The 13,317-nt window shown below is 36.7% G+C and overlaps 1 protein-coding gene across 7 annotated transcripts in view; it reads left to right on the top strand.

Annotated features, from left to right (window-relative positions):
- Window positions 1-13,317, top strand: part of LOC138696564 (A-type potassium channel modulatory protein KCNIP1-like) — a 728,319-nt gene that overhangs the window by 708,902 nt on the left and 6,100 nt on the right. For all 7 annotated transcript variants that reach the window (XM_069821688.1, XM_069821685.1, XM_069821687.1 and 4 more), the window contains one exon: window positions 10,416-10,628. In XM_069821688.1, the coding sequence (XP_069677789.1) occupies window positions 10,416-10,628 (213 nt within the window). The remainder of the gene's footprint in view (window positions 1-10,415; window positions 10,629-13,317) is intronic.

Below are 13,317 nucleotides of genomic sequence, written 5' to 3'. Positions count from 1 at the left end.
ATATACCGATTTGTATCAGATTTTCCACGTGTCCACCGTCATTGAGGTCCACGATTTTCGAAACGGGGTAAGAGAATCCTAGTTTCTAATAATCGTTGAGAAACTGCAACAAAAGTTCGCCGAATAGATAACCTTCTTTGCGGAAAAAGTTGACGGTGCATCCTTCTTCCCGCACTTAAATTACGACGACTTTCTCCATAAATTTTTAATATATCATGATATTCCTGAACTGTGAATGGCATTGTAAGTTGTTTATCGAATTAAACTGCCATCCGCTCGACAGGAGACCTACGGACAGGAAGTTTGAACTCAGCTGATCTGTGCAGAGTACGCCAGCTGCATGAATCCTGCTGAACGTTGCCAAGTCTCTCACGCCAGAATATTAACAAATTTAAGCAGGAATTATTATTTAATTTCACGAAAACATAATAGAACACATAAATATTTATTTAAAGTAATATTAACTCTTTGCTAGATGTACCTACTGATGTAATTGTTTTCGTAATTTTACTCACGATATAAGCAGTATAACACAAATAATATAAGGAAAGAAATATTTTTTTCTGGAAAAACTACAAAGTTTTGACCCTATGTTGTATGAACATTTTTTGATCTTGTAGACCGTCCCCGACGACTGTGAAAAGGACGGCACTTATACTCCTTACAGCCTGTATAATTCACCTACTGTATAAAAAACCCTTTTACATTTTGCCGGATATTCTTCTTCTTCTTTTCTGGCTCTACAGCCCTTTGTGAGCTTTGGCCTCCTTCACAATTTCCTCCACTCGTCTCTATCTTGTGTCTTCCTTTTCCATCCTCTTATACCCATTCTTCCCATATCCATCTCAACGTCCTGTAACCACCTCTTCCTAGGTCTTCCTTTCTTTCTTACTCCTATAATGTGTCCATGAAGCAGGAGTTTTGGCATTCTTCTCTCTTGCATTCTCTCCACATGACCCATGTCTTACTAAATCTTCTCCTTTCAGTATTTGGTCAATTTCCTTATTTGATCTAATTCTCCATTCTCCAGCTTCAAATATTGGTCCATAATGCGTATTTTTGTCGGATATATCTTATTAAAAAAAGCAAGGAATGCCATCTTATTGATATTACATATGTGCATAAAAATTATGTACCTTCACTCCGCAAGCATTGATAATAATACATGTAGTCGGCCTGGTTGGCTCAGTTGGTATAGCGCTGGCCTTCTATGCCCGAGGTTGCGGGTTCGATCCCGGGCGAGGTCGATGGCATTTAAGTGTGGTTAAATGCGACAGACTCATGTCAATAGATTTACTGGCATGTAAAAGAACTCCTGCGGGACAGAATTCCGGCACACCGGCAACGGCAATATAACCTCGGCAGTTGCGAGCGTCGTTAAATAAAACATAACATTTAATACATGTAGGCCTATTAAAATAACAATACAGTATGTAAAGAAATCCACTCATAAAAATTGTGTTTTTTTATTTTGTATGAGGTAATTACTTTTAGTTTTTAGGTCTTCATGTTACCTATTATTTGCAATGTATTAGGTACTTTTTATAATTGATAGCATTGCCTTTATTAATTGAAAAATCACATACAGAAGAACAATGATTCGGAGATAAGAAATGCAGAACGATGAATAGAAATGAAAGGAAGAGGATAGGAAGAAACACGGTAGTTAGGAGAAGAGAAATAAGTATGAAAGTTGAGAAATAGGGGAGGAAAATGCAGAAGAAAATGAATAGATAAAGAGGGAGAATTGGAAGGACAGTATATTATAAGAAGAGAAGGCAATAAAGAAGGTAAGGGGAGAAGCATAAAGAGTAAAAGTGAAGGGAGAAGTAGAAAGTTAGAAATATGAGGAAACTGTGAAGTAAAAAATTAGGAAAGGGAAGATCAAGGAAAGGATGAAGATTGTAAGAATGAAGATAACGTACATAAGGAGAATATGAACGGAATAAGAGGAAGGAAAGTAGGCAGAGAGTATAAACACAGTCTAGTATATACAGTCACGAAGCTTGAGTTGTGAGATTGCTAGGAACAATAGACTTGCCGGTACGATTTTGCATTGTAAATAATAAGGCGATATTAGCGATCCTAGTGGTTAGCAACTATCTATGGATGCATATTTACTACGTATTGAGCTTCGTGACTGTATATACTACACTGTGGTATAAAGAAAAGTTATCGTCTGCAAAGATAAGGAAGACGTGAAGATAGAAGACAGTGAGGAAGAAGATGCAGAGAGAAACAGGACGAAGGTGAGGAAGGGAAAAGGGAGACGAGAGATAATTATGAGAACAGAGAAAGAAGTGAAAAGACGATATATTTTGAAACTTCTGAAAAACCTTTACGTTCTGGAGTGCCGAAGTCTTTCTTGTTAATTGTGTTATCTTCATTGTTACAGTTTTGTTACACTACGTATTTGTAACATTGCTTGTTTCCACAAGGATGAAGTATTAAAAGATACAAAACTTAGTCGCTAATTCATCTTAACTTCTGTCTTACTACCCAGGGGAGCCTGAAATGAGTTCTCCGTAGCTGTTACTCCGCCAGTGTAACTTTTAACAAGATAATGAAGAAAACTTAGTTGCGATGATCAGTTTCTGTAATACACAATATGAATGTAAATTTCGACTGGAAGATCTTCGTCCCTTGCGGCGAGATGCATTATCAAGGTAAAGCGACGCGAATTCTGCAAGCTTATTAATCCTCGGACTTCTTGAATCCAAAACGGAACTGGATACCATCACCAGTGTCTACAAGATTGTTGGAAATAAACCTAAGCTTCCTCTATTTTGACGTGATTTGTCAAGGGCAACATGTAGCTTTCAACGACAGACATTTACTTTCAAGTGTGATTTTCGGTAGATCTACGATACGTAAAAAATAATCGGTATCGTGAAAACGGCACATGTTTTCTAAATGTAAGTTTTATGTTTATCGTAACAATTCAGTTCGCTATCATGTTACCAATTATATTCATGTCTATAATTTAATCTTGTTGAACTACCATCATGTTGATGAACAAGTACCTACTCATATTTTGAAATATATATATTAATTTTAGAACTCATTTTTATTGAACTTTTTTTCTTGTTTTGTTGTATGCAACCACCTCTCAAAATATAGCACGTTTTTAACACTCTGTATAAGTTAGATAAAGTGTCTCAAATAAACGGGCTTTTTCAATTTGATGAGAAAAATTTTCCTTTCGATATTGCCAACAATTTTTAACCGCCATTTGCAGAAACAATGTTTGACGTCATCTGTTTAACAATACTACGTCAGAAACATGGATCGATGGAATGAATCTCAATTGGAGATGAACAACGATCGACAAACGAGACTAACAGCGCCCGCAAAGCCGAAAACCCGCACGACAATGTTGTATTACGTCGCGTCTTTGACGTACTGGTTGTGAGTGTTTCGAGACTCGGTATTGATCATCTCCCAAAGTCCCGAAGTCAGTAATTTTTTATACCTGACTGAACTTTTTTCTACTTTGGCAACTGTTATATATGTATAAACAATCAAGTAGCCTATTTGAAACATCTCACCATTCAATGTATAATAATCCATTCCCCAGTCTTTATTTAATTACTAGGCCCTTATTAAAATGCTAGGATTTTTTTTTCCGTATGTTTAAGATAAAGTGTGCAGTCTCAAGTAAAAAGGTATTATTGATGTCATGTTTTATGTTTCTTAGAAATGCAAATTTATTTGAGAATTTTTTTTTTTTTTTTTTTTTTTTTTTTTTTTTTTTTTTTTTTTTTTTTTTTTCCTATTTTCTAGGTAGTATCATACAATAGAACCAGAACATTTTGATAACTAAGATACTGTTCTGTTTTGTCTTTTTGTCTTATTTAAACATTTATGCTATTTATTTCAATGATGTATGTTATTCAAAGTTACGAAATCTTTCCACGCCGACCAAATGTTATTTCGAGAATGACGAGCGAGACTCGAAACGCAGCGAGAATGACGAGCCGAGACTCGAAAGACAAATACAGCGAGCGAGAGCGGCAGTTAGTTTTGTTCATCACTGTTAAAGGTTTTTATGAAAATGGTGATAGCCTCCTGAGTCCTGATACATTTTTTGTTTTATTTTTAAAATTCAATACAATTCTACATTTAAAAAAAAGACACTGACATGAGGAAAAATGCTGAAAAAAATTCTGCAGGTTACAGTTAAGACACAAATGCAGGTATATTATACTATACGTCGGGTCTCTGTGCATACATCTTATATCATAATCATGTATGAAGGATGGTATTGTATACTGTACTGTACAACTATCAAATATTTAGGCTGAAGAATATTTGGAAATTCCCATATTATCTTCAGCTGCTCTGAATTAAAGGTTAACATGTTCTCACGAAATAGAGAAAAATCCCTTTTAACATATATGATAAAAGCTGTTATCACAAGTTCTCAAATTCATTTAATAAAATTACCGGGCACAAGGAGGACCGGTAAGGAGTTGATACCAGCCACCGGTCTTATGTTGAGATCCGCCAAAATTTCCGGCCGTGTCGGTGAAATACCGGCTAGAGCAGGCCTGCATAAGGTTTGCGCTCTCCGAGCCGGCTCACAGCTCATGAGCGAAATGGAGATATTAGCTGCGCTCTGTATAAGGGTGGACTGGAAGAAGGGGTGATCTCGTACAAAATAAACGTAAAAGGAAGTACTATTACGAGTGCTTATGAAATGAATTCCCGTTCAGTGTTTGCAAAACTATCTTGAACTATTATTAATTAATAAAGAAATATTTATTTTACAGAAGTAATAGAAATTCTATAGCTACTTAAATGTACAATATAATTTTCTTATATTTTGATTTATCAGTACATCAAAACGAGGTTTTATGCTGTCGGCAGCTGAAAGAAACAGTTTCATAATGAAACATCAGTTACAGATGTTCGATGTCTGCCTTTATTAAAGTTGATTATAGAAAACAGTTGCTCACAAATTAATATAAATGTTGAGCCAAACATAGCAATCATTTTCACAGCCAGCCTGTGTAGTCGTAGATATTATTGCTAATGTTTAGTCTCGTAAAACTCAACCAGGCTAGTAGTATTATTCAAACGATCTTTAGCTCTTAGGTCACATTGCAGATCAATAAGTTCGAGCTGTAAATCATTATGTTCCGTCTTTTAGATTCCTCCATACTGTATTGTAGCAGTAGGTAAGCAACGTGAAACAGTTACTGAGAATAGGCCTACACACTGCACTTCACTAGAAAACTGAGTGGTCGTTTCCCTCTCTACCCAGAGCAAGTCTATGTCATTCTGACGTATCTTCCTCTCCGTTTCGGCGAGCGGTAAACACCGCTCTCCCGCTCCGAAAGAGCGCGCGCGCTCGTTGAGCGCTGTTTGTGCAGGCCTAGGCTAGAGGCTAGATGCCAACCCTGTTACTGTCGGTGACTCAGGAGAAGACGAGAGCGGACTGAGGAGGAAGGGATGTGAACAGATAACGTACGACAGCAAGTGTAATATTTGTACTGCAGTAAGCGGAAACATTAGGTCTCCTTCTGTTCAATTTAGCTTTAATTTCCATACGCATTGTTACTTATGTTTCCTGTACGAGTAATAACCTGGCTACTGGGATGCTTATCTGAGCGATGTTTATAATAATCAACAGCGATAGTCAAGAAGGTCACATTCTTTCCGCTCGTCTTCTCCTGAGTAACGGACAGTACAAACATTTCAGAAGTGTCCGGACATACACGTAATACGTCATAAAGCCCAGAAAAAAATGTTCTAGAGAGAATTCTAACCCAAAGAGCTACTTATTTGTCCATTAAATATTCCCTAGAAATCACTGACCATCGAACCCTAGTCTATTTCATGAGATACCTTAAACTTGGATGGCATCTTGATGCATGTAATGAAACTGAGCCAACCAAACACGAGCATCATAACCTGCTCGTCCTATCTACACATGCTGTAGCCTGTAGTGAGTTTCAAATGACTGCAGTTTATTAACTGGCACAGTTCCGGCCATTTCCAAGTTGGCCGTGTAGTGCTTAATTGTCTGTACCCGACCACGAGAGCACGACTGCGCGAGTCCCCCCCCCCCTTCCACCCGTTACTGTTGCTACTGGTAACCCCGTCCGCTGGGAAATGTGTCAAAGAGATTGTGCGGAAAATGGATGACAACGTAATTTCAATCGCTTGGAGTCAGGCTACAGTGGCTCGTCCGCAAGTTTATACAATCGATATCAACGTTTCGAGATCTAATGTTTATTATTTAAAAATTGTTATGAGTAGCAATGAGTGGACTTTTTTTGGAAGTCTTTCTCTGGGTAGGTATTCGCACAAAAAATTATTGTATTCACTGAGAGTTATGCCCATTTATAACGTCCGGGGTGGGGGGACGACGACAAAGGATTCGCAGGATCCCTGTAATTCCATGAAATGTTCTTGTTCCCCGTCGGGTGTTATTCTAATATTTAGATTTTTAACGAAGTGGTTCTTTTTTATAAGAATTGTGAATGTGGTTGAGGGTAAAAAAAATTTAATGCAGTTTATGTATTGTATTTCATTTCAGCCATAGTGTTCTGCCCAAGGGCAGATCTTTCACTGCAAACCCAACTTTCTCCAATCTTTCCTATTTTCCACATCTTAATATCGTCTATCACCTGATATCTTTTTTCTGCCATGAACTCTTCTCCCGTTCACTGTTCCTTCCAGTGCATCCTTTAGTACACAGTTTCTTCTTAGCCAGTGACCCAACCAATTCCTTTTCCTCTTCCTGATCAGTTTCAGCATTATTTTTCTTCACCCACTCTTTCCAACACAGCTTCATTTCTTATTCTCTCTGTCCACTTCACACGTTCAGTAATGATTATTTTTTCGTTATTTCTTTATTGAATATGCCTATATACCGCATAGAAGTATTTACGATGAAATTGCAGTGTTTCATCCGAAAGGTCCGTGAAGTTATAATATTGTTACGTAATTCATTGCTGAAAATATACACATGATCGTCCACACTTGTGGAGTAACGGTCAGCGCGTCTGGCCGCGAAACTTCGAATCCCAGTCGGGACAAGTTACCTGGTTGAGGTTTTTCCGGGGTTTTCCCTCAACCCAATATGAGCAAATGCTAGGTAACTTTCAGTGCAGGACCCCGGACTCATTTCACCGGCATTATCACCTTCATTTCATTCAAACGCTAAATAACCTAGATGTTGATACAGCGTCGTAAAATAACCAAATAAAATAAAAAATTAATACACATGATATTTAAATTGTTTTTGTTTTGTTAATGATATGAATACAAAGTTTACTCCATGCTTATATTATTAGTGATTAAGCCCATTTTCATTTGTCGGACTGCGTCAACAAATAAAACCTTCGATATTGGGCCCCAGAAAATCCTCGAGAATGCATCAGTGACCTCTCCAGAGCGAGCGTGTTACTGTTTGGTGTGCTGTTCCACACTTTGGAATAATAAGGCCGTAGTTTTGAGGAAGAAGGATGCACAGTCACTGTTTCAGGAGTGTATAACTCGTGAGGGCAATCATTTGGACGTTATTATCTTTAAAACAAAGTGATATCAAAATGGCAAGCATTCTTCTTCAAAATTGTGAAATAAAAAATTTGAATAGGACCTATGTTGTTCTTTTTGTTTATGTTTGCAATCAGAGAGATTATTCTGCCGGACTCTGTATAATAATGTAATGTTAATAATATTGATTTTCTTCTGTTCGACTCTGGACGCCTAGTACGATTCTCTCGAACTGCATAGATATTTGTGTAAACAAGAATTACAGACCATTTTGTTAGCGGCAAAGCTTAATTGAAAAGTCATATAAAACATATAAACTTCAATGTAAATTTCCATTGTTATATTATCGAGATTGAAACGACAGTTTTGATCAAATATTTACATTAGCTAGCATGTTTGTTCTTTAATTATCATTGCGGAAGCGAATTTTCCTATTTTAATTCGACTTCACTAGAAACCAAGCGCAGCTCAGTCAATAAATTGACTCTGACTGAGAGAATAGGGGAAGTTTGATGAAAATATTATTTTTAATTACAAAAGAAGTTCAATTTCTTTTCTTTATTTCTCTCTCTCTCTCTCTCTCTCTCTCTCTCTCTCTCTCTCTCTCTCTCTCTCTTCTTTTCCATGTTTTAACTCCTCCTTTCATACGGACTTGCACAGTCTAATGCGGTATAGGGAAGGCAGGGCCTACTATACTTATCCGTGGACCAACACATGACAAGCACACTTTGCGAGCATCTCTGATCTCACCACTGAGACAACACAGGACAGCACATGGAAGGGACAAACACCAAACCCGTGGACGGAAGATGGATCTTATTTCATTGGCCATACCGGAAAACGGACCACGACGCTTGATGGGAAGAACGTACGATATCTACAGTAGGGTGTGTTCAGTGCTAAGGCAGTCAACAGAAAGTTTAATAAAAGTTCTATTATCATTGTGGTTAAGAAATTCTTTTTCCTGTCTCAATACAGTATGTTTCAGAAATAAGTATAGAATTTTTAGGAGTGATAGTTTGAGTCATAAGCCAGCCATGTTAATGAGACCCACTGTAGACCAGCGGTGACCAAACTGGGTATCGTGATTACATAGTGTAATCAAAGACATTAATACTAGTAAGGAGAGTTTCCTGTACATTGCTCTCTGTCTCGCTCACGTACTGATGGTAAGCAGTGCCGGTACCATGTCGCTCTACAAACCCTCTGTCTCTACGAGCAGGAACAGAAGGTTTCGTACAGAATGGGAAGAGGAATTTATTCGCTGTTCTGTCGGAGAAAATGTAATATGTTGCTTTGCTCAACGGTTCAATTAATAGTAGTATATAGAAGCGACATTACAGATCATTACGCTGAATACACAGGCATAACAGGTGTTATTATTATTATTATTATTATTATTATTATTATTATTATTATTATTTATCAGCAAGTGTTACCATAATTCTTATATACGTGCCTCAATTTGTAGGCCTATATCTTCCCTTTAATGATAATAGTACATTATGCAACGAGCCTATAATGATAGTAATTAAGACGCAAGTATGGATGATTATGAAACGAGCGCAAGCGAGTTTCATAATATTCATACGAGCGTCTTAATTACCATTATAGGCAAGTTTCATACGACTTTTTATGCTCGACCATACTTCTAACTTGAAATTATTCAGATGTATACATTTTATTTGTATCTGACAAGATCGGAAGTGACCTTGTTCTAGGTCGTGAATTGTGAGATGTGCGCAGACGCGAAAATATTTATTTTTTCCGAGGAACAATGTCATTGACCTTGATGTAATCCCGTTAAACTTGATATAGCTAAACTTGATTATTGAATTCGACATTGAAAAACGAGATGACAAATTGAATTTATTTGAATATTATTTACAATTAACGCTAATTATTATAGTAACAGAACATAACCTTCTGCGACAATATTGGATTTCCAGCCTCCGTGACTTTTCCCTAATTCTCTTTCGATTATATTATTTTTATATTATTTTAATGTACCGAAGTACATATGATATTTCCATGCAGATATTCTGCGTCAACATACATGTGTGGACTTCGGTCCTACGTTCATAGACATCTATGACGTAGTGCAGAGGGCGGCCACCAGAGGGAACCCAAGAGTTGGAGCTTAATCTGAGACGATTCTGTCCAGCGTCAGGGTGGTATCCGGTGTGGCTTAGTGGATAAAGCATCAGCACGTAGAGCTGAAAACCCGGGTTCAAATCCCGGCGCCGGAGAGAGTTTTTCTCCTTTCCATTACTCTTACATCTCTTTCGATTGCATATCCGAGATTAATCGATACTTACGGTTTTATAACGGTACAAAACTGACTTGTCATTGGCTGAACACCTGTACTTTAATGAGTAGGTGTACTTTAATTACATGCATTAAAGGACTGCTATCAGGTGTATAATTACTACATTTCGGCATGGTCGAGCATAAAATAATTATTACGCTATATCTCCATTTTAATTTCTTTTGTAATCATTTGATTACTATTATCAGTTATTTACTAGTTATTGATTTAATAATAATAATAATAATAATAATAATAATAATAATAATAATAATAATAATAGTAAATTTTAATTGCATTATGTAATTATAGGCCTATTAGGAGAGAAGAGTCACATCATATATTTTTGAGAGGATTAACATTTTGGTGTGCCGTGTTGAGTCTAGGCCTGTCTAGAGTGTGCCGTGAGTAGAAAAAGGTTGCGGAACACTGGACTATGGTACAGTTCTGTAAAATGGAACAGAAGCTCCAGCTGCGTTACATTGCCTAATGACTTAATGAGGTTCTTGGATTGTGAATTCAATTTCGATAGATGGCATGATGGCATTAAAGCAAATATGGAGCATTTCTTTCTTGGTACAAATTTTTCCTTTTGCAACAGGATTTTGTGCAAGGATTATCTATCCTGTCGAGAGGCTCTCTAGACGAGAAACTACGCTGGACCTTCTCGCTGTACGACATCAACGGGGACGGCTGCATCACGCGGGAGGAGATGACAGACATCGTCACGGCCATATATGACCTGATGGGCAAGTTCACGGAGCCGTGCGTCGACGAGAGCACGGTGCGCGAGAAGGTGGACCGCATCTTTCAGGTGAGTTCAGGTTGAAACTCTTCGTGTTTGGTGGTAGTGGTCATAGAGTCGTGCACAACAGGTTACGAAAAATATAAATTATATATTGCTATTCAACGTCTGGCGCTGTAGTCGGTATGTAAAGCTCTTCCTTCTCGCGGAATGTCTCAGTGTTCGTTTTAATGAATACCGTCGCGAGGGGTGACTTTGTGCCAGGAGGGTGACTTTGTGCCATTAGCGCATTTCATAAAAAACGTAAGGAAGTAGTCTTTAAGACCCTGACAAGATTTTGAAGTCTACTTCCTTACGTTTTTTTATGAAATGCGCGAATGGCACAAAGTCACCCTCATGGCACAAAGTCACCCCTCGCGACGGTATTCGAGTTGTTCCTCATTCTTTGTGGGTGAACGCAAAGGCGGGGCGCGATTATCAGCGTGTAAACCTACCATTTAAATTGATCGTTCTCTCACTACGTTCAGTCAATCATCCATCGATCCATCCACTCATTGATTCATTCATCCATCGATTCATCAATTCATTCACCCATTGATTAATTGATTGATTCATTTATTCGGGTATTACAGTTGGGTATCGTCAAGAGCAACAACATACATCAAGAACAAGCATTAAAGCTTGAGAGTACTTTTCTTTTTGTTAATAACACTCTATCTTCTTAAAAAATTATTAATGAAATAATAATGCAGCTGCTTAGAGCAACTAAAGGCATTATTTATTAACAACTCTGTTTTAGAGTTACACATTTTGAATTTAAAGTATAGGTGTTACACTAGAACGGTCTACTGGATAATAGCGAAATATTATCACAAATCCAGCGTAATGCTAGAACATCACATTTAAGAAATCGTCAATTGTTATATTATAAAAAAACCAAACACTTCAGCACATAAAAATTCACCAATGTTAAAAATGTGTTCAAATTTCAATGAAATATGTAAAACATGGTATCTAGATTTCAGCATTTCTCACAAGAAATATAAACATTTTCTTATTAATATACTGAAGGTAGTTGATTTTAAATAATATTGCTATCTGTTTGTTACTCTGTAATTTGCCATTTATAGCTACATTTTACATCTTTTGGTTATGATATCTATACTTATTTTTCATTTATTTTTATTTTGTATTTTTCATTTATATCTACATCTGTATCTTTTATTTAAGTAGTATCTATTTGTCTGTTTTTTTTTTTCGTTTTTAATTTCCATTACTGTAATTGGGGCTTTGCCCTGTTATAGACATAAATATTAACATTAGTACGTAAATAATACAATAATAACGAATAGCTCAGTTTGTTGAGATCTTAAAATATTAATGTAAATTACAGTAGAACCCCAATTATCCGTCATCCTATTAACCGATTGGTGGATTAACCTTCTTTCTCTCGCTTTTTTTTTTTTTTGCAGCAGAAATAAATTAATTACTGTACCTTGTATTAGCACGTTATTTTTTTTTCTATAGAGTGTTATTACAAGCCTTTCCCCTTACACAGTATGGTCTACTGTTCGAATTGTCGTACTGTATAACTTCTGTATGAAATGTTTTCTACAGGTGTCAAAAGAAATCTCATTGTGCTAAGAATCGAAAAAAGTGTAAATAATTTAGTGGTTTGTGGAAAGAGAAACCGTGGCTGAAATCGCATCAAAATACGAGATTGGAGTGTATAAAGTACGTAAATCTACAACACGAGACCTCCACTACTCATATCTTTCCACAGACAGCCACCACAAGGAATTTCCTTGCCCCTTAAAAACCCGTCGTTGATAACCAGGCTTAAATTAGTGAACTTCTGATCCACTATCTAACATGTTAAGCGCAACACCGCGAAGGAAATTACGAAAGTGTAAATAGGCTATTATTTACTAAATTTACGAAAATCTTTTATGGTACGGATTATCCGATTTTTCGATTAACCGTTTAGCCCACCCCCTTCATTACCACGGATAATAGAGGTTCTACTGTAACAATATTCTTCAAACTATTCACGAATGTACAGCTGTCAAAAAAAAAAGTGGCCGCACTCGTGAACAGCGAATATTTTCAAAGTCCACTTCGGGTCGCGGCGATGTTACACGATGCATGTGCTTGTACAAGCAGTTCCCGAACTATGAAAGTGTTCCATATCTGCGCCTCGTAGACCAGCGGTAGAGTGCTTTTTTAATGATTCAAAGGTTGTGGGTTCGGGCCTTCTTCAAGTTTTCATTTTATTTTTTAATCGTTCTTTAGCGATGTAAATGCTATTCAAATTATCATTTATATTCAGTTATCGTTCTTTATGGATATCACGTTATTTATATTTTGTTATCGTTCTTTAGAAATACCGGTATGAATAAAATTCAAGTCATCATTTGTATTCTGTTATCGTTTTATAACGATATGAATAACAATTATTATTATTCTATCTCCAATGGTGGTTAGCCCTATTTTACATATGTATGTTAGGGCTATAGTTTCATACACAAAAAAGATAAGCATAAAGAGAAATAGAAAAGAAAATTAAATTAGCTTACGCGATGTAAACAAAACATAAACAAACCGTAAATTAGGCATTACGATTGCAAAATAAATATCAGGTATCAATTTGAAACATACAAAAACATTAACAACACACAATACGTAACACTTCTATAACACAAATACGCAGCTTTCCGTACCATACATCATAAATTAATACACAATAGTCACACAAACA

Source organism: Periplaneta americana, chromosome 3 (assembly GCF_040183065.1).
Source record: "Periplaneta americana isolate PAMFEO1 chromosome 3, P.americana_PAMFEO1_priV1, whole genome shotgun sequence".
NCBI classification, from domain to species: Eukaryota; Metazoa; Arthropoda; class Insecta; order Blattodea; family Blattidae; genus Periplaneta; species Periplaneta americana.
Note: the sequence above shows the minus strand (reverse complement) of the source record. Positions and strands in the feature narration are given on the sequence as shown.